Source organism: Trachurus japonicus, chromosome 6 (assembly GCF_045865225.1).
Source record: "Trachurus japonicus isolate A0001 chromosome 6, Traja_1.0".
NCBI classification, from domain to species: domain Eukaryota; kingdom Metazoa; phylum Chordata; class Actinopteri; order Carangiformes; family Carangidae; genus Trachurus; species Trachurus japonicus.
The window spans coordinates 31,821,371-31,843,515 of NC_140912.1; the positions used below are offsets into that span (position 1 = coordinate 31,821,371).

The window sequence follows — 22,145 nt, forward strand, 5'->3', positions numbered from 1 at the left end:
TGGAGCCTGTAACGACCATAAAGCCAATCGCAAGAGTTGTGGATGTCCGGTTGCTACGTTAGCCGCTAGCTGTTGCTACGTAAACAACCGACTTCCGGGGTGGTGTGACGCAATGGATCATGGGAAAATAAAGTGGTGAATAGACCGGTTCTCTCAGGCTATTTACAGAATAATTATACAAACTTGGTGAAGCCTTGGTAGAAAACTGTTCCATTGATTTTATATTCAGCTCTTATGTGCAGAGACTGTCACTAATCTTCACTACGACTTAAATCAGTTGCAGCATTACCGTTACCATCAGCATTGTTACAGTTGTTACTGTGATGTTCTGATTAAACCTGACTCTGTATTTAGTCAAATCTTCTTCTACTGGTCCATTAACCACAGAGAAATAAACCTGATTCCTTTTTGTTACTGAACATCTCAGATCTCATTGTATCATTGTAGACTTGGAGGAGCAGCCTGGCTCTGTGTAACTGTTGGAGACAGAATTTCATGAGTTAATGAAGTGGTTTAAAAGGTTAATAAATAAGTATAAATCCATAAATAATTAAAAATGAGAGAGTAAAGAGAAAGAAAGAGTTTCAATGTGAGGTCTATTTTATTTAGAAACGTCTGGTCACATGACTTTGTTGTTGTGAGGAATTGTGGGTAGAAGGAGACCGCGCGCATAGAGCTAAGAGAGTCTGGATACATGGCGGACGCCTGGTCAGAAAAGAAAACAGACTACACTATGTTCTAGAGGCGCACACGGTAAATATACTTCTGTTTACCTGTGTATTATTTTGGTTATTTCTAATGGGACTGTTTTCTGTTTATTATTTTGCGCTGCATTGGCCTCACTTAGATTTTTATGTTTCAGTTTTCACGGTGTATCAAGATTGTTTGTGGTGTCGTCGTTGGAGGAGAATGAGGAGGAAATAAAAAGATGAACCTTGACATCAGTATGATTCCTGGCCTTTTTCAACAACGAGTGCAGCTACAAGTACAAGGGTTAAGGCCTGAGAGTTAGGAAGAGTGAAGTGTTATTGATGTTCAGGCAGCCATTGTCCACATTATTCCTATAATAATTACAAGCATATATGTTATAAATTTAAAGTGATTATAACAATTATACATGTTATTTATATATATTTGGTGGAGGTGGTCCTGAGAATATTGAGCAGTCTATCTATCAGTCTACCAGTCTATGTATCTTCCTATATGGAGTAACCAGATAGTTATTACATAGTAACCAGATAGTTATAGTGATTTGTTTAATGAATCCTGTTCCTTAATACTATGTATTGCTGATGCCCTATGATGGCAGCACTAAGAACTGATTATATTATGAGCACTAACTACCTTGTGCCACCGCAAACGTGTGTTATGGCCTTACAAATGTATATTTATTAATGTGAATTGAATGTGTCTTTGGTCTTTTGGTGCTATCGCAAATGTGTGTATTGTCTTACAAATGTATATTTATTAATATGTCTTTGGTATTTTACCTCATTGTTGCTTTTTTTTTAAGGTTGCCTTTTATCATCAGGCAGAGGGACTGGCGATGAAAATGAGCTTTTTTTGCTAACTCGGGTGCTTTTACATTTGTTTTTTTACAATGTTTTATTAATGTACATTGTCCCTTGTCAATAAATGAAACTGAAACTGAAACTAATTTGTTAAACTTACGTACTTAAAGACTACGATGACCTGGGCCACCTAAGAACCTCCACAGACATGGATCAAAGCTCTTCTATCTGTTTATCTGTCAATGTCAACATTCCAGTTTGTGATCACGTCTCACTCTTTCTTTGACTTTGAATGTACTTTGGACAAATTGATCCACCACATGAAGGTGATATAATTGAGTAATTTAATTTTAATAAATGACAGTAAAAAAAACACAACATGTTTCAAGGTTGATTTGATTTATGTCGTCTGAGCAGCAATGCAAACCACAAATATATTCAGTTTACCATGATACAGAACAGAAAGTCAGACGGGGAACAATAAATCCATCCATTATGTATCTGTTTCAAAGTCACACTGATGGTTCTGAGGATTTTCTCGACCAGACTTCTGGTGCTTGTTTGATGAAAATGAAGAATTTAAACCCCTGATACAGAAACTGGATCGATCCTCGACATGTAAAACACATATTTATTACCCACTATGAAATTAACAGTTGATTTTTTAGACCTCTTTTTAACACATTTTCAAGCTGATGTGCATTAGGGTTAGGGTTAGGGTTAGCAACCAGAATACAAGATTGACATCAGGTTGGTCCAATGACAGTTCCCAAATAAGCCCTTGGTTACTGTTGCTATGTCTGTAAAGCTTTCACTCCTATGCTCCTATAAGAAATACAGAGTTTCCAGTGATATTTGCATCGGTTTCAAAGGAAACACCAGCACATTACTGGATAAACTGTTCAGAGAGAAGCAGTCAGAGAGATCCTTCATAGTTTTCAGTCACGTGTCGGCAGCAACAAGGACTGTTGATTTTCCCATCTATCAACCCACAAATTAAAGTAAGACACGTTGTCAAACTGCAGGTTTTGGACGAGTGATCCATATCCAGCTCTCACCGCTGATTTTTTTGTTTTGTCCACTGCTGTATTTCAGTCAGTGAAAAAAGAAACTGTCCCTGCCTGGAGAATCCCTCGTCTAAAAGCCCAGGTAAAAGCTTTAAAAGTACAAGTTTGTATTTAAATTGAGTGGAACACTTTGCTTTGTTATTTATAATTCCAGATTTTCGTGGTTTATGCCTTTATTCTTTAAATCAGACGGTGTTGTGTAAAATTCCCACTGTGACGTTTACAGGTGTTTAACTCTGGCCTGCTGCTTTTTTTAATTTATTTTTTTACCTTCTATCTAACATCCTTGATAAATGCTCTGTCTTTTTCATTAGACCTGTATTAATCTGAAAACAGCAGGATTGAAAAAAATGATGCTGTTTTTAAAAAGTCTTGTAAGCCATTGTTTTACTGCTTCATTTCCATTGAACATAAGAAAGTAGGGATAAGTAGTACACCAGTATGAAATAACATGACACCGTGGACTGGTTTCCCTCCTGTCCTCCACAATGTTTCCAGTCACCAGCCGCCACTGATTCACAACTATGTCACAACACAGTGTAGTGTAAGTACCCGGATGCTGCACACAAAACGGTCCAAAGGTTGAGTGTGTAACAATGGAAACTTCACACCCTCAGTGATCTCTGTCTTGGCTCCGTAGCAGAGTATACACTGCAAAAACTCAACATCTTACCAAGAATATTTGTCTTATTTCTAGTCAAAACAAATCTCATTATAGGCTACTCAAAATAAGACTCATCACATTAAAAAGTAGCTTATCTTTAGACACTTTTGACTTCTTTCAAGTATATTTTCACTTCAAATAAGTTAAAAACTCTGATCAAGTTTTTCTTTCTTATTACAAGCACCAAAAACTTGCTTTCACCTGCAGATTTTTCTACTAATTTCAAGTGAAAATCTGTCTGAAAATGATCTAAAAACAAGTCTATTTTTATTTGATGAGTCTTATTTTAAGTGAAAAGAGTTTAGTTTTGACTAGAAATGAGACATTTTGACAAGAAATAAGACGAATATTCTTCTTATTCTTTCATTCTTTCAAAATAGGAGACACTATAGTCGTACCTGCCCACCACTCAGAATTATGATGCCAGCTTTCCCTTCAGGTATGTTATAGTCATCCCATCAACTAGCCTGAGCTGTTCACCTGTGCTATGTGGAGAGAGACAAACACTGTCTACCCAGGGAGCATTGCAGTCAGCTACCTAATTAAGCTAATGCTCAATGAGCGAGTTAAAAAGTCCTCACAGTCTTCAGCCTCATTTTAAAACAAGAACCATGTAAAGAGGTTCTAACTAATGTCTGAGGCTACAGCTGATGGTCTATAAAAAGACACTAAAGAAAACACATTGCATTGCTGTGTAGAGCTAGCTCGCCATGATACTGTCGGCATGAAAAGAACAAAATATAACTGTTATTTTCTTCTAACTTACTGGCCAATGTTTTCCCCAGTAAGAGGAGCCGGCTGACGCAGCGGCCTAATCTCCACCTGGCATTAAACAGGTGGCGACTGGAAACCGCTGAGCCACACGCACGCCAGCCAGGTGAAGTTGGTAAATAGGCTGTTGCACATGAGAAGACAGTGGCGTGTGATTGTAAACACCGTCTTGATGCATTTCCTCCAGACAGCGGAGGGACCGGTCACCTGCAGCGCTTCAAACTGTTCTGGGAGATGGAGACACTTCACATGAAGCCAGTCTGTCGTCTGTTCACCTGCATCTTTCTGTCTTTACTCCCACCGTGTCTTTGAACAGCTGGAAAAACGACCTCTCCGAAAATAAGCAAAAAAAAATTAATACAAGATATTTTTGCTTGTAATAAGCAAAAAAATCTGCCAATGGAACAAGTGAAAATCCTCTTGGTAAGATTTCTTGAAATAAGACATTATATTTAAGCCTTATAAGATAAGAGTGATCTTGAAATTAGCTGGGAAAACTCATTTTTAGTTATATTTTACTCGTATTGTGATGTTCTGTGTCTCATAATAAGCTTGTGATGCTCAAAAATAGTACTTTCCCCTCAAAAGTAGCATTTTTTGGGGGGGTCATCCTGCTTGTTTCAAGTGTATTTAACTTATTTTTAGTTCTATAATTGTGACTCTGTTCTAGATTTAAGTCCACCACCTACTTGAAATAAGATTAGAAACTGGCATTTTGAGACAAAATGTCTTGAAGTTAGCATTCCTGACTCATATTAGGCAATGCTCTTTTGCAATAATAAGCCGCAATTTACCATCCTGTCATCATCTCAAGTGTATTTAGCTTATTGTAAGCTCTACAAAAGTAATACTGTTCTAGATTCAAGGCATTAACTACTACTAATAAGACAGACAAAATAAAAACTAGTCTTGCATTTAACCAATTTTTTTTTTATTTAAACAGCAAAAAGTCCCAGAGGACTGCATAAAAGGGAAACAGCTTCATTTTTCTCAACATTTTGGCTCACAGTATTTATGGAACTGCAATATGAAAATAGCAGAACATGCAAGTTAAGACAGGTCCAAACATCTGACCAATGTGCCCCTCAATACACGTACAAAATCTGTGCTTTGCACACACTCAAAGCATATAGACCCCTACTCACACCTGCACTTCTCAATCAAACTCTGTGTGATGACCTGATGATATTTCAGGGGAGTCGCAGGCGTCACCACAGGAGAGGTTACCGCCACATCTCCTACCGCTAGGAGGCAGTTGGACGGACTCACAATCAGGACTGAGCAGGAGAGAGGGTGTTTTCTTTTTCCTGTAACACATAACACAGACATCCTTCTGTCAGGATAATGCATTTTGGTCATTTGGAACCTAGAGTAGAGGGTTGTTAAACACATAACTTACAAAGCAAAATTCTGACAAAAGTTACAGTACTGAGAAAGCTCCATCTGAACGTGCCAGCAACACTCAGTGTCTTTTGTTTCAATTTAATGTCTCACTGTCACAATATCAATATCAAACAAAGTGGACTAATTGCAAAATTCAAAAAGCTCCTTTGAATCACTGAACCTGTCCAATGTTTTCTGGTTCAACCTATGAAATGTGTAATCTATTTACCTGTTCATCATGGATGTTTAAAAGCCAGAGCATCTGCTGCCTTCCCAGTTTTTGCTGCCTTCTGTCTGAATAAGGTCATCAGTCGACGAACATGGCGGTCTAGCTCAGAATGTGGTTCTGATTCGTACTCCGCTGGAGCTCTGCATACAAACACATTGAAATAACAGCACAAGGACAAGTCAGCAACAACACTTAAACAGTTCACTTTGAAGAATGTCGCACACATTTATAAAGCAGCAAATAGCTGACAAATGGGTAAGAATTACAATTTCCACTTTAAAGAGAGAGCTGATCCATATTACCTCAAACTCTATCTGGAGAGCAGGCCTGAGGTCCATGAGCTCCTTCACTGGTGGGCAGTCTGTTGGTGCAGGGGAAACAGTCTCCATCATCTTTCTAGTGAGGCCAGGGCAGGTTCTTCTCAGTCTGGACTTCTTCTGCCTCAAACATATCTGTTATCTGAAATTATTGCACACACAGTTAATGTCATATCATCCTCTGAACTCTGATTTATTCATCTTTGTCATGAAAACCAGCTGGCATGCTGAAGCAGAGTTGTTTGTTTTAAAACCGACGCAGGCAGTTAATTTGTGGTTAACAGCAATCTCTGTGTCTCAGTGGAATAACTTACATAATTTAAAACGAGCATCTATAGAAGATACATGAGACACACAGTCAAGACACACAGGCAGTGTGCCTGCCCTGTGCTCTACTAGTGGCTCTCTAACTCTGTTAATAACGTGGTATTTGAAAGAGGAAAGTCTCCCGAAAATTACCGAAATAAACAAAAACATGTGAGACCTTTGCGCAAACACGTCGGCGTGTGCGTCGACCCCAGAGCTTTTATGCAACCAGAAAAACTTCTGACAAGAAAACGGTTGGAAAGCTCTGACTGCAGACAGTTAGCTCTGCTGCAGCCGTTAGCCCTGCTAGCACAATGTTTACTTCCGGGAGAGCGGCAAAGCACATAAATAACACAGACCCGCCGGACAGCACTCAAAATAAATGTTAGTATATTAACATTAACATTCAAAACTTACAGTAAGTCCGGGATGCTGGCTGCAGTCCACTGCTCCTCCGTGCTGTTTGTTGTTGCTGCTAACTGCTGTTCCGTTCAAACCGTCCTCTTCTGTTGTTTTCCAAAGAGCGGTAGCAATCAGTGCATTAGCGCCACCTGCTGCTTCGGAGGCTGAATCACAGATTAACTCGGAATAAAAAATGATTCCTGCAGCTGCTCAACACTTAAATAGGGAAAAGTAAAAAATAAAATAAAATAAAATAAAGGCTACATTAAACCGATAAGACAATAAAGATTAAAATAAAAACACCTTCCATAAATGTCTAATGCATTTAAGATGTTATTGTATTTTACCTATTTTATTTGAAACATAGAGGACTTTATCATTAATTACTTAATTCTATAAGTTGTTATTATAGGCTACCAATAGTTTAATTTAATCAAAAATAATTAGTTTAAATTACTCAAAATGAAATAACATGTTACAGTACATGAATGTGACATAATTAAGTTAGTAGAACTTTTTTTTTTAAACTTTTAGTATACTGTACTCAATCTATTTAATTACTTTAAACATTCAGGTTTACAGTGTGAAGGAAATGAAAGAAAAATAGCCACACTGTACTGTCAGTTGTTGTGAGTTGGGCATGTCAATAATAATAATAACAATAGATTACATTTATATAGCGTTCTTTCCCCAAAGCACTTTACAGTAACCATTATTTATACATACACATTCACACCAGTGGTGGTAAGCTACGTGTAGCCACAGCCGCCCTGGGGCAGACTGACGGAAGTGTGGCTGCCAATGTGTGCCAAACGGCCCCTCTGACCACCACCATGATCATTCATACGCATTCACACGAGGCAAGTTGGGTAAGGTGTCTTGCCCAAGGACACTACGACAGTGACTGGGACAGAGTGGGATGCGAACTGCCAACCCTCTAGTTATTGGACGACCCACTCTACTGCCTTAGTCACTGCCGCCCCATGTTGACCTGCAGTTTCAATATAGCAGATCTGTTGTCTCAATTTAAGTTAAGTCTATTTCTTGAAACAAGACGATTCATCTTTTACAAATAACACAGCAGCTTAAAAATCTTATGAAATGTCAAAAAAGCTTGTTTCATCTGAGATATGACTCAAAACAAGATGTTTTCAAGACTATTTCACTTATCAAGATTTTCAAGATGCACTGTCTAAAAACAAGCTACTTTATCTCAGTTAAATCTTACTCTTTAGGTGATTTTGTCTTATATTAAAGCTTCAGTTGGTAACAATTATTCAGTCATATTTGCTGGAACTGTCACTATATTCTGATGGTCAGACATTAAATGAGTAATTTAGGACAAAATCCAACTCCTCTGGCTCCACCTACAGCCTGTAATCGTATTTGCCAAAATCCACCGCGCCCGACGATTCTCCACCAGTCAGGTAGAGGGAGCAGGAGGAGCAGCCAATCGCCGCTCTTACACGTCGTGCTATGGATACGGTACATCTTCTGTGGGTGCGTTTATGGCTACTTTGTGTGTGTCTGTGTGTGTGTGGGGCGCTTGGCAGAGGCAAAGACGGTTTATAAACTCTTTGGCAGAGGTTCATAAAGGGACCTGACGGAGTATTGTCTTGAAATTTCCGACCAAGTCGCGGAGTTTACTTTCACTTTCGTCAACTTACCAACTGGAGCTTTAAGTGTGATTAGATATTTTGACTAGAAATTAGAAAAATATACTTGGCAAGATTTTGAGTTTTTGCAGCACCTTAGCCCGACTGAAATCGGAGTTGAGAACTCCGATTAAGACACCCAGATAATGCGATTGGAATTCGATTTTCTCCGTCATGTATACACCTTAGTCATAGTATAACTGGACAATGCATGTGCGCATGCTCCACAACAGTAGAGACGGCACCAAGTGGAGCAGAGAAGCCGCCCGAACCCGGCGAAGTAAAGAAAAAAACCCAACAACAGCGCTGATTCAATGCATTTCACACAGCGCAACCAGCAAGAGTGTTTTATTAAAAAAAAAAAAAGAGAGAGAGAGAGAGAGAGGAAGAGAGGAAGCCCGTATCCTATTCTCAGCGCGCATCCAGCCCAGACTGGCGCGTCAGGTCGGGAACTGCAGTTGAGAATTTATTATTAAAGGTGTACAGAAAAGAAAACTGAATTTGAGCCCACTCTGGATCATAAAATTAATGTGATAACTCATCTTTCAGACGATGTAGGCCAAACTTTGTGCAAAATTCTATTTTTGAGTAAATCCGGGATGAAAGTGTGTATTTTTTTTTTCGCATTGGATAATGCAGGCGCACGGATTATACGTCAGCCTGTACACGATTCACCAGCCACTGATATTGGATCCGTAAACCGTCATTCAAACGTCTGAGACACGCACACACACACCGAGCTCGGTCTCGCCCCAAGCTTTGAATATCCCGCCCGCTCGATAACGACCAATCAAATTCGTTTTCCTCACTCGGGTAAACTCGTGTTGCAGCTCGTGACAACTCGGCGCGACAAACAGGACAAACGGCCATTTCTGTACACCTTTAAGCTACTAAGTTGTTTATATTCAGTTTTTTTACGAGGTGACAGAGAAGTCAACAGGACAGGCGGCGTATTAACCCACTGAAACGACGGGTGACGCCGCACGAGGGGGCGGACCCCGTCAGTTATTCGGTTTTCTCAGTTGCATGTATATTGAGACAAAGACAGAAGTCCGATTTGAGCCAAAATCGAATTTTGAGCATAGCTCGATTAAGCTCTGCATGTAAATGTACTGATTGATCAGTGGACACACACACGTTTCCTCTTCTGTGACGTCACACACACTTCAGGTTTCTATCTGGTCTCTTACTGTGAGTCTGGAGGTTCATGTTTGGACCGGTCACTCTCCAGAGACTTTGATCTGTCCTCCTGTTCCTCCACATTAACACTCATCCTCAGGACTTCATTCAGTCTGAGAGGGAAACCAGTAACACACACACACACACACACACACACACACACACACACACACACACACACAGATTGAAGACCTTTGATGTTTCTTCTGAGTTTGACAAATTTGTGTGGAGGTGAATCTGAAATTTTTTCAGACAAGACTAGTCTCATAAACATTTTTTTTTCATTGAATGACTATTCCATTATATGAAAATCATTGCCCATCCCTAAAACATAAAACACTCTTAAAGGCTGAGGTTGTGATGTTATTAAGAGGTAAATATTCAAATTTCAGACGTTTTAATTTTTTAATTTTTAATTTTTTTAATTACCACACACACAAAAAGTACCGAAAACAGGTACCGATTGGTACCAGTATCGGTTCCCAGGTACCGAGTATCGATACCGTATCGATTCAAATGCAAAAGGTACCCATCCCTAGCTCTCAGTGTCTCAGTTCAGGGCTCAGCTTAAAATAGCTTAAAATATAGACTTATTTAATTTTTTTCTGAACAATTTCTCATGTCGGGGCTTCACTACAAGAGGGACATTACAGAGGAGCAGTATGGAAGTATTTGGATGTTTTTTGGTGTGTCTTTTTGGACAAAGAAAAGTGAGCCCCGTTTTCGACCGTCATATGGCAATGCAGTGCTGCGCGGAGCCCCCCTGTAATTCCAAATAGGCACGGATGAGTCCGAAACTTCTCCCAACCTCTTCATCGACATGGGGGTGAGTAGAAAATGAGTGAAATGTGAATTTTGGGTGAACTATCCCTTTAATTTTCTGTTTTTATTCATAATCTCTTGATCAACACATTCACTGTATGAAAAAAGAAATAAACAGATGCAAACTTTTATTTTGAAAGTGTAACTGAACCTGACAAATATATGTTGTGTGATCTGTCGTGTCGTTGTGATGTTTTATGACATGTTGAGTCTTGAAAGAGTAAAACAGAGGCTAGGGTTTCCTTTGTAAATCATACTTCAATCAATCAATATTACTAAACAGTTTAATTAAATGGCATCTTTCTTTTTAATAAGATTGAGGGCGAAATGAAGAAATTCGTTATGAAACATGTAAAAACCTAGGAGTCGATTTTAAAAGTTTACACTTGTGTATGTAAAAATTTACCCAGGATGAGAATATTATTGATGCGAAAGTCTTCAAAGACCAAATATTTAAAAAATAAAATAACTTCTGTTCCCCAACTTCATACTGGAATTTGGATTGTATCCTGAAAAGTGTTCAGTGTCAGGATCTTCTCTGATTAAAGGAGATTGATTAAAGTTTGGGTCTGGAGTTCTGTGCACAAAAATAAACATTAGACTTATACAAATGAAATCCGTCTTAATCATCACCTATGGGCTTCTAGTCCTGTGTGGTGGGGGCTGTGTCTGCAGCATCCCCTCCCCCTACCTGTATTTTGGTCTTTTGCTTTGTTTTGTTGTGCACGGGGACATTTCTGGGTGGAGAGTGAGAGAGTCGGTTTAAAGGGATATTCCGGCCTAAGTTTAACCCATGGTCCAACACACTGTAACACCGAGTTAGACCCCCCCTCGAGAGATGAAGTCTGCTAACCGTTAGCTTCTCTAGTTGCAGCAACTTTAGCAATGACCACACCATGATCAAAGAAGTAGAGTCCCACAGCTCAAGGATGAAAATGTGTGTGTATTACTCCATATAATGCAGCCAAAGTTCCTATTTATCTTGCCTATCAGTTTATAAAAGTTATTATCGAGTGTTCACAAGGAAATGAACGGAATTGGGCATTTCTAACTTAATATATTAGCGGGAGAGAATCACGTACACAAGCGCGAGATTAGACGCGACGTCACACGCGCGCTCAGGATGACGTTCTTTGCCGGAAGAGACTGTCTGTAACATGGTGAAGCAGACATCACAGAAGGGACAACACGGCTGAGTTTATGCAGTTTGTGAACAACAATGACTGGTTTCATTTCGATGGGCGTCACTATCAGTTTGAGACCGAGTTTACCGAAGACAAGCTGAAGGAAATGGAGGAGAAAAGTGAAAGAGGGAGAGAGCCGGTGGAGTCTATGTGCTGGACCTAGGGAGTCTATGTGCTAGACCTGGGGGAATCAAGTGGTCAGTGTGGTCACTGCCTGCCAGTGGCCGTTGAAACCAGATGTTTGTGCTGCCAGTCGGCCTCGGATGTGTGTTGTCAGTGCCTGGACTCTATGCTGGACACGGAAAGTTGCTGCATAGCGTATAACTGGAGGAGAGTGGGTGAGTTGTTTTTGTCTCTTTTCAATAGAAACCAGGCTAAGCTAACAGATGTTTGATGCCTCGTATTATGTGCAGGGACCCTGTTTGTACTGTTGATGACGTTTGGTGCTGTTCTGAGCATTATTTGTGGCTATGAGTGGCTTTTTGATCGGTTGATAGTGGATCCATATAAGGCGCTGTTTGTTATGGTGCGGTCATTGCTAAAGTTGCTACAACTAGAGAAGCTAGCAGTTAGCAGACTTTATCTCTCGAGGGGGGTCTAACTCGGTGTTATGGTGAGTTGGACCATGGGTTAAATTTACGCCAGAATATCCCTTTAAGACAAGACACAGGGACACAATGGGGACGCAGATTATGACAGTACTTACAGTAACACAGTAAAAATACTTACTGTATTTACAGTACAACAATAAAAGTAGTTTCTGTGTGTTATATAACACGATTGCAGCAGGAACAAATTACCTCTTAAATCTTTCAGTTCTGCAGGTCAGGGAGATGAGCCTTTTACTGCGGCTGCTCCTCTGACCTGAGAGGGTTTTGTGTAGAGGGTGTTGGGGGACACCCAGGATGGTCTTCAACTTACACTCCATCCTCCACTTAACCACAGCCTCTACCAGCTCCGCTCCCTCCCCCATCACAGAGCTACATTTTTTGATGAGCCTGTCTAGTCTGTTCCTGTCCCTGACCTTGATGTTGTTACCCCAGCAGACAATAGCAAAGAATGTAACACTTGCAATGACAGACTGATAGAACATACGCAGCATTACATTACATATGTCAAAAGACCTGAGTCTTCTTACAAAGAAGAGCCTGCTTTGTGTCTTTTTGTACACATCATTTGTGTGTACGGACCAGTCCAGCCTGTCCTCAAGGTGTACTCCAAGGTACTTGTATGACTGCACCGGATGGAGCAGGACCGTCGGATGGAGCAGGACCGCCAGGTGGAGCAGGACCGCCAGGTTGAGCAGGACCACCAGGTTGAGCAGGACCGCCGGATGGAGCAGGACCACCAGGTTGAGCAGGACCGCCAGGTTGAGCAGGACCGCCGGATGGAGCAGGACCGCCAGGTGGAGCAGGACCGCTGGAAGCAGGACAGCCGGGTGGAGCAGGACCACCAGATGAAGCAGGACCGCCAGGTGGAGCAGGACCGCCAGGTGGAGCAGGACCACTGGAAGCAGGACAGCCGGGTGGAGCAGAACCGCCAGGTGGAGAGGCCACTGAGTAGAGCAGGATCAGAGGGAACAGCAGCTGAGGTAGAGGGGCAGTCAGGTGGAAGTGGTGATGGTGAGGGAGAAGAGGCTATGTTAAACCTGTTGTAAAACTGGTTAAACTCATTTGCCAGGTCAACATCTCCTTCAGGCTGCCTATTTCTCTCCTTGTATCCAGTGATGGTCCTCATTCCTCTCCAGACCTCCCTGATGTTATTATTTTGTAGTTTGCTCTCCAGCTTTTTCTTGTAGTCTCTCTTTGCTTGCCTTAGTCTCACTTTCAGTTCCTGCTGTCCTGTCTTAATCAAGACTGAGTCACCAATCTTAAAAGCCTCCTTCTTCTTATTTAGGAAGCTTTTGATGTCACTTGTGATCCACGGTTTATTGTTAGTGAAGCAACGAACTGTTCTGACCGGCAACACCACATCCCTGCAGAAGTTTATATAGTCAGTGACACATTCTGCCATCTCATCAATGTCAGTGGATGTGTTGTTAGGTGTCTGCGAGTGTAGCAGAACATTCCAGTCTGTAGACTCAAAGCAGTCCCTCAGAGCCTCAGTAGCCTCAGGTGTCCACTTCCTTACTGTGAGTGTAGTTGCAGGTTCCCTCTGCACACAGGGTTTGTAACAGGTCTGCAGACAAACCAGGTTGTGATCTGACCTGCCCAGTGGTGGTAAGGCAGTGGCTCTGTAAGCTTCTTTTACATTGGCATACAGCAAGTCAAGGGTTTAGTTTTTTCTGGTAGCACATTTAACCCTCTAGGCGCCAAAATCGCATTATTGCGACAGGCAGCATGCTTGGATAAAACAGCCCATATCTTTAAATCTACTGCCCTATATTTAATTGTTACTGCTTGGTACCACTAGATGGTGAACACGTTCAGCTCGATCCGGAGGACCCCCCCCCACTCCCCCGGTCGGGGGGAAGTCTGTCATACGGCGGCCAAAGCGGGCGAGGAGTCCCGCCGGCACCGCTGCTCGTCCGCGGTACTACCGCGACACGGATCGACGGGGCTGGGAGGGAGGGGGGCGGAGGGGGGGGGACTGTAAATGTACTCCAATCAGAGCCCTGTTCCTTTACTTTGAGGATGAGATGTCAATATAATTTTTTTCCCTGTGTAAATATGTTCCAAATTCAGTTTTACTGGAAGTCACGTAATCCAATGGGGCTGCCACCCGGTGACATCACAATATGCAAATTAGATGAGTACATTTACTCCTATCACAAACTTTAGGTCATTGTGAACATTTTTCTCACTTACACCATAGATTTATCTCTGACCACTTAAAAGCTACAGCCTTGTGAAATCCTGAAATCCAAACTTAATATTTTCCTAAATAAACTCTGGCGCCTAGAGGGTTAACAAACTGTGTGAATCCAGTCAGGTGGGAGGAGAGGATAACATGGTTGAAGTCCCCTGATATTATAATAAGTGCCTCAGGATGTTTTGTCTGTATCCTAGCAATAATTTCATGCAATATTCCACATGGAACATCAGCTGTTGCCTTGGGAGGGATGTACACAAGTACTGTTATGATATGACTGAATTCTCTTGGTACATAATATGGCCGCATTCCAACAGCCAATAATTCAATGTCTGGACAACACATCTTCTCCTTGACAGTAATATGTTCAGGATTACACCATCTCTGGTTCACAAATAAGGCCAGACCTCCTCCTTTTTTCTTGCCACTTGCCTTAGCATCTCTGTCTGACTGTATGAGAGTGAAGCCAGGTACATCCACAATGGAGTCAGAGATGTTTTGATTCAACAAGGTCTCAGTAAAACACATCAGGCTGCACTCACGGTAAACTTTCTGAGTCTTCACCAATATCTCCATCTATCTTCACCAAAAATATGATAAAATACAACAAAAACAAAGTAAGAAACACAGAGCTACCAGATTTTGCTGCTCCCAGTTGAAGCGCATTCTAGAACAATGAATAGCTAATGGCCAGATTTCTCTATCACAGCCATCACCAGTCGATAAAAGTGAAAATCAGACTCACACTCCAGAGTCTCCAGTCTCCAGTCTGGACTCTTCACAAGATCCTGAAGCTGCTGCAGAGCTGGATTGCTCAGGTTGTTTCTTCTCGGGTCCAGGAGTCTCAGGTGGGAGGGGTTGGACTTCAGAGCTGAGACCAGAGAAGAACAGCTGATGTCTGACAAACCGCAGCCCTTCAATCTGAATAAAGAATAAAAGAAGAAGATGAAATGAAGAACACACACACACACACACACACACACACACACACACACACACACACACACACACACACACACACACACACACACACAAACACACACCTGCAATGATCAGACAATTGATTATTGATCAGACTGAGTGAAACGAGCTGAAAGTGAAGACTCATTGTCAGTGTGAGAGAAGAACAACTGGAAACATGAGACAACAACTATTTCAAACGTCCTTCATTCATGACATCAAAGTCAATGATTCAAGTTTTGAGTGAAGATCAATCAGGTTCAGTTGCGGATCAAAGATCTAAAATCTACAGCAGTAACAGTCACATGGATTAAAGCAAAAAAAAAAAAAATCTTTTGACTAACTTTTTTTTTCAGGCTAAATCATATCCCCCATTCATCTATATGCTATGCCACCCTTTGAGAGCGTTTCCTTTTTTCTGCTACACAGTTTCTTCCCAAATATTTTCATATAATAAGGAGTATAGTGTGTATGCCTTAGCCCAGGAGTGCATAAATTGTCATCATTTCTTGCCTTGTATTTTAAACCTGATGAAGGAACCTTGTTCTAAAAATGTTTTTTCTTTGATTATTCAATAAATTATTCTGTTGACCACTGAAGACAATGACAAATTAGCTGTTTTAATTGTTGAAATGAGTACCAGAAGGCTGCAAACCCCTGTAGGGGGGTCTGGACGAACAATGATTCAAGGGCCCGTTTCCTATGCTATGGGGGGGCATGTCCATGCAGTGGTGCGCCGCGGACATGCACGAAAAAAAAAAAACATCCGCTCGGACCGCGGCCACTCTGACCAACAGGTCCGTTCATGCAGACGTTAACAGCGGCAGGAGACCCGACGCTACTTGGCGTATCACTGCCTCCAGAAAGTGATTGCACTGGGCTCATACGCGCAGGCAGGCCAGGGTTGCCAGATAGTGCGAAAAATATCCCACTAGTGTTGTCACGATACCAAAATTTTGGGACTGGTATCGGTACCAAAATGTTTTTCGATACTTTTCGGTACTTTTCCAAATAAAAAGAGAACACAAAAAATGTCATTATTTACTTTATTTTAATAGAAAATCTTAGAACTATAACATATGTATCAGTAAATAATCAGTAAATCAATAAACAATCTGCTGCAGGATTAAAATAGAAATTTCCATCTATATTAATCTGAACTCTAAATTAAATCATTAGTGGTCTGTTTAAAAATGAATATCAACTGCTTTATTTGAGGTCTGAAAACACTCAAAAACACAACTATTGTTTCCCATATGTAGACCTGATGTAGACCAATGTGTGGTGCAGCGTCACAGAATCATGACCAAGCCACAAATTGACTCTGCTTTTTTTTTTCTCCATCAACGCGATATCGTTCCGTTAATTAATCTCCGCATAGCGCTCTTGAGAGATGCATGTCTGATCCGCGGTAAAAACGAAACTTATCAACCAGCAGTGTTTGCATTAATTAACGAGTCTGTGGCGGCCCGTCTCTCTCTTGCGCATGGCGCACACACACACACACACACATAAAAACAGGCACATGGACAGGTGGCGCTGTAACGGTAATTAAAAAAAAGCACCTTGCTTCGTTTGTGGCTCACTCACTCACTCACCTCGGCTCAAGTTACAATGCGGCGACTTCACGCGGCGACGTCACCGCTGCCGGCGGCGCAAAATGAAAGTACCGGTCCTATCTAAGCGCAGTATAGTACCTTTTTAAATGCCTCAGTACCCCGGTACCAATTTAGTACCGGTATACCGAACAACCCTATATCCCACACAATCTTACTTTTTTTCCTTCACCCCCCACCCACACCCACCCCCCACACCCCCCTGGTTGAGAACCACTGGGCTAATACAACGGTCCTAGCCTTGTTTTTTTTTTGTTCAGTGAACTGACCTCAGAGTCTCCAGTCTACAGTCTGGACTCTCCAGAAAACCACTCAGATGCTTCACTCCTGAATCCTGCAGCTTGTTGTTACTCAGGTCCAGGTGTCTCAGGTGGGAGGGGTTGGACTTCAGAGCTGAGACCAGAGAAGAACAGCCGATCTCTGACAAACTGCAGAACCTCAATCTGAATAAAGAATAAAAGCAGTGAGTTGAGGACAAAGCTCCTTGCTGACAGCGTTCAGTGTCTCATCATCTGTTCAGAGCTGACGAAGCTTCAGAAAGAACAAGTTTAGAAAATCAAAGTCCAATAGCTGAAGCAACAGGAAGCAGGTTAAACAGTCACATAGAGAGAAAACAGCTCATTAATATTCATGAGAAGCTGCTGCTGCTTCAACACAGACGCAGTGACTCCGCCTCTTCACCTGTCAGCTCCACCTGTGGCTCCATCCAGACAAACTCATGTTGTGCAGCCACGATGCTCAAGACAACAAACATGTGAGGCTGAACTCTGTTACCATGACAACTAACGTGTAGAAACACATGTTGAATGAAGCTCAGAGACAGAAACCCCTGAAACCAGCACACACACACACCTGCTTATTATGGGATGTTGGCTTTGAATTTTTCGCTATAGAGTGCCGAAGCAGAAGCAGGAAGTAACGGTGTCATGGGTCCTTAATTCGGACAAAGTCTCCATGTAAGTGAACGGGAGTCCAAGTTTTATTTCGTGATCCGTTTGAATTGTGTCATGAGGAAAAAATATGACCTCTATCTGTTTAAAACATAACATTTCATGCCGAGAAATCAGCAGTTTGTTGGAAATCTATTGTAAAATAAAATTCCGAAGAATCCGTAACCAGAAAGACTACAGGTCGCGTAGGTGACGTCACACACCAAATGCTGCCCTTTCCTGTGTCAGTTGGTGACGTATTTTTTGTGTGACACCAGATTTGTAGTCCGTAGAGCGTTGTCACACAAAATACATTCTTCTGTTGCCGTTTTACGAAAAACTGCTTATTTCTCGGCATGAAATGTGATGTTTTAAACAGATAGAGTTTTTCCGAATTAAGGACCCATGGCGCCGTTACTTCCTGCTTCCGCTTCGGCACTCTATAAACATCACAGAGCCTCAGGAAAGAAGTGCAGCTATTGATTATAAATCAGATAGTGTTTGATACATCACATGTGTTTCTGTAGTGGAGGTGAAACATGAAGAGAAACACAGACTGGACTAAAAACCAGTGAGGTGCAGTCAGGGCTTTGATTTATTCACTTCATCTAAAGTTGAATTCTTTTTGACTTTCAGATAACTTTACTACAAGTTCAATGTGTCAGAATGTGGTGATTTTCATGGTCTAATAAAAGCCAGTAAACAGAGCTAGCTTCTGTCCAGGCAGCAGCTGCACAAACCACTCAGCCATGTGTAGTATTACAGAGCAAAGGCCCAGAGCTGCTCTGCCTCTTCTGTCAGTACGGTGTGTATGTGGCTGTTTGCACATGTGCAGTAAGTTCCCACAGAGAGTTCACATGGAGGTGAAAAGGCACAACGCTACGCTGCCTCTTAACTTAACTGCACCATGTCTGAGCTGCACTTCTGTTCACGTTGCCTTGGTGAATGGTCAACACACAGACGTGTCCCCTGGCTTTTTAGCCTCCAGCAGTTTAGCAGCTAATTCAACTGCAGTGATGCTCCACTGGAGAGGTGAACACCTTAATGAGCTTTCATCTGAAGAACAACAGCAGCTTTTATCTGACGGGAGACCAATGCCTGAGCTACGGTGGCTAACAGTTAGCAAGTTTTAACCTACTCTCTCTCTGACACTTAGACACTTTTACACACACACACACACACAGCCCAGGTTGTGTGTCTTTTCTGTATACCTTGTAGTAACAGCTTGTTGTGTACAGTTAACATCCTTGTTGCTCAGGTTTGAGTGTGGATTTTGTTAAAGGTTTGTTGTGTGATGTGAGCAGTGCTCCAGTATGTGATCCGAGCAGGACTGTCGGCTGAGAGCTTCATGTTCGGCTCCGAGCTGCTGGAGTCTCGCGGGTGAAAGCGGAGCAGCTGCGCTGCATCCACATGCAGAACTCGGTTTGCAAAAGCAGAGTTATGATAAAAACTTCCAGATCGTGAGTTGTCATGAGTTTTTGATCGTCATCTATTTCAGTTCTGCTTGTTGTAGAGTCCCCAAATGTACACATAAGGTGTGTTAAAGTGTCTATTTTCATAATTTAAAAAAAAGCAAAAAACGTAAAATTACGTTATTGGCACTCAACGCATGGGAACGAAAAATGTAAAATTAGGTGGTTGACACTCAATGAGTTAATAACAGCTGATGTCAGGACGGCATGGATTGTGGGGAAAAGGTGTTGCACATGTTTAAGACTTGGATCTGTGTGAACCATTGTGCATAAATGTGTTCGTTGTGAGGTTTTTGTGTGATGAGCTGTCTGAGGTGCCAACCCCCACACAGCCCTGGTCTTGGTCTGTGAGCGCCTGCCTACCCTGTCCTACAGCCTCAGTGTGGATCAGTAGAATATCAGCCTCATGTCTGCAGCTCAGTGTCAACACAACTTTCACATCACATTCATCTGAGCACAGAAATAAAACAGAGTCTGACCTCAGAGTCTCCAGTCTACAGTCTGGACTCTCCAGAAAACCACTCAGATCCTTCACTCCTGAATCCTGCAGGTTGTTGTTGGTCAGGTTCAGTTCTCTCAGGTGGGAGGGGTTGGACATCAGAGCTGAGCCCAGAGAAGAACAGCTGATCTCTGACAAACTGCAGCTCTTCAATCTGAATAAAGAATAAAAGAAGAAGATGAAATGATTGATGATTGATCAGATGTGTCCTGATCAATGATCAGTGTGTAAATGAGTAGAGGGACTTTGTCCTTGTGTTGTTGTGGATCATCACCATGTGGCCTTCTACACACATCATCCACATGTCAGCACAGATTCATCAGCTGCTGCTGACCTCAGATCAGTCTGTCAATATACAATCAATTTCTGATCAATACCTGTTGGACTAAACACTGACTACAACTCTCTGATTCAGGACTGAACTGGATCAAAGGTTAAAGGTCCAGACCACATTTACATACACAAACACTTAGATGATCCTGTTTTGTATTATTCCATTATCTATGTGTTGGGGGAGGAGTGGGAGGGAGGGGGAAGAAGAAGCAGGGAAGGGGACAAAAAATTAATGATTGATTGATTGATTGATTGATTGATTGATTGATTGATTGATTGATTGATTGATTGATTGATTGATCGATTGTTTGCCGATGTTCTTTTCTTTTCTTTTCTTTTCTTTCTCTCCATCATGTGTTTTGTCCTCTCTTATCACAAGCTACATTAAAGCAGAAGTAAGCGATATTTTTATGTTAATATAAGTCTTAAATAGTTATATCTTCCGACAGCAATCACTTACATAGAGTGTTAGGACCGAAACACAGGTCTCTCAGTCACTCTGCTCTGCTCTGAGCCGAGGAGAAAACTTTTCTCGTATCCTACAAGTTTTATCCAATGAGGAGAGAGAACGGCATGAAGGGCTGTGTGTGCAGCCAAGGGATGCGCCTGAATGTGGTGACGTTGGGACGAGGACCAATAGATCCATGACGAGGGTGGGGGCTGCTAACTCCATCGGCTGACAAGACGTTATGGTGCGTTCAAGGCAACCCGTAACTCGTGGTTTTCTGACCTGTGAAGTCGTACCAGTTCGATCTGGTACAAGTTCACGAGTCGGAAGTTACGAGTGGCAGTTATAGTGCACTTTCACAGGTAAAACAGGTCGGAAAAACACGAGTTACGGGTTGCCTGGAACGCTACAAAGTCGTAAGTCGTGACTTGAAGCTGTAATTTACGGTTTCAAAAGCCTGCCTGGAACGCAGCATTAGCCAAAACGACCGGATCGCTTACTTCTGCTTTAATATATCTACCCCCCCCCTTTCTTTCTTTTTTTCTCTTTTCCTTCTCTCTCTCTTTCCTTTTCTTTCTTCTTTTTCATTAGCTACTCTTAATTGTCTTGTGCTGTGTTATGACTTGTCTTGTTTTGTCGTATCTTTATGTTTGCTTTATGTCTGTCACTTGTATTGCACAATAAAATAAATAAATATAAAAGTAAAAAAAAAAAAAAAAAGGTCCAGACCTGATCCAGGACCACACACACACACAGTGCTGAAGTGATCAGATCATTGATTATTGATCAGACTGAGTGAAATGAGCTGAAAGTGAAGAGTCATTGTCAGTGTGAGAGAAGAACAAGTGGAAACATGAGACAACAACTATTTCAAACGTCCTTCATTCATGACATCAAAGTCAATGATTCAAGTTCTGAGTGAAGATCTATCAGGTTCAGTTGTGGATCAAAGATCTAAGATCTACAACAGTAACAGTCAGTGAACTGACCTCAGAGTCTCCAGTCTACAGTCTGGACTCTCCAGAAAACCACTCAGATGCTTCACTCCTGAATCATGAGGGTTGTTGTTGCTCAGGTCCAGGTGTCTCAGGTGGGAGGGGTTGGACTTCAGAGCTGAGCCCAGAGAAGAACAGCTGATCCGTGACAAACTGCAGTTACACAATCTGAATAAAGAATAAAAGCAGTGAGTTGAGGACAAAGCTCCTTGTTGACAGCGTTCAGTGTCTCATCGTCTGTTCAGAGCTGAAGAAGCTTCAGGTCCAGAGGCTGTGGACACAGTCACAGTGGCTCAGGAGAAACTGTCCACTGTGTGAAGCTGACCTCTGACCCCTCACTGACAGTGGAGTCATGTGACCAGAGGCTGCTTCACAGACACTGTGGACAGGAAGTAAACTCCTTTAATGTCATGTGACCATGAGCTGAAGCTTCCTTCCTGTGGAGCCCAGTGTTGATGTTCATGAGCCTCAGTGTCTCCACAGTGGGATCATCAAACCAACACTGTTCTCTGAGCTACAGGACTTTAACCTGACCTCTCACACTGGGAAGCTGCTTTGACCTTTGACCCTGAACCAAGCAAAGAGGGAAAAC

At 41.9% G+C, this 22,145-nt stretch overlaps 1 protein-coding gene across 1 annotated transcript in view; it reads right to left on the reverse strand.

Moving 5' to 3' along the window:
* Positions 1-22,145, reverse strand: part of LOC146986472 (uncharacterized) — a 185,693-nt gene that overhangs the window by 98,019 nt on the left and 65,529 nt on the right. Inside the window, exons 16-18 of the mRNA XM_085780483.1 lie at positions 21,548-21,721; positions 19,758-19,931; positions 17,147-17,320 (exon numbers count right to left, since the gene is read on the reverse strand). Of these exons, the coding sequence (XP_085636609.1) occupies positions 17,147-17,320; positions 19,758-19,931; positions 21,548-21,721 (522 nt within the window). The remainder of the gene's footprint in view (positions 1-17,146; positions 17,321-19,757; positions 19,932-21,547; positions 21,722-22,145) is intronic.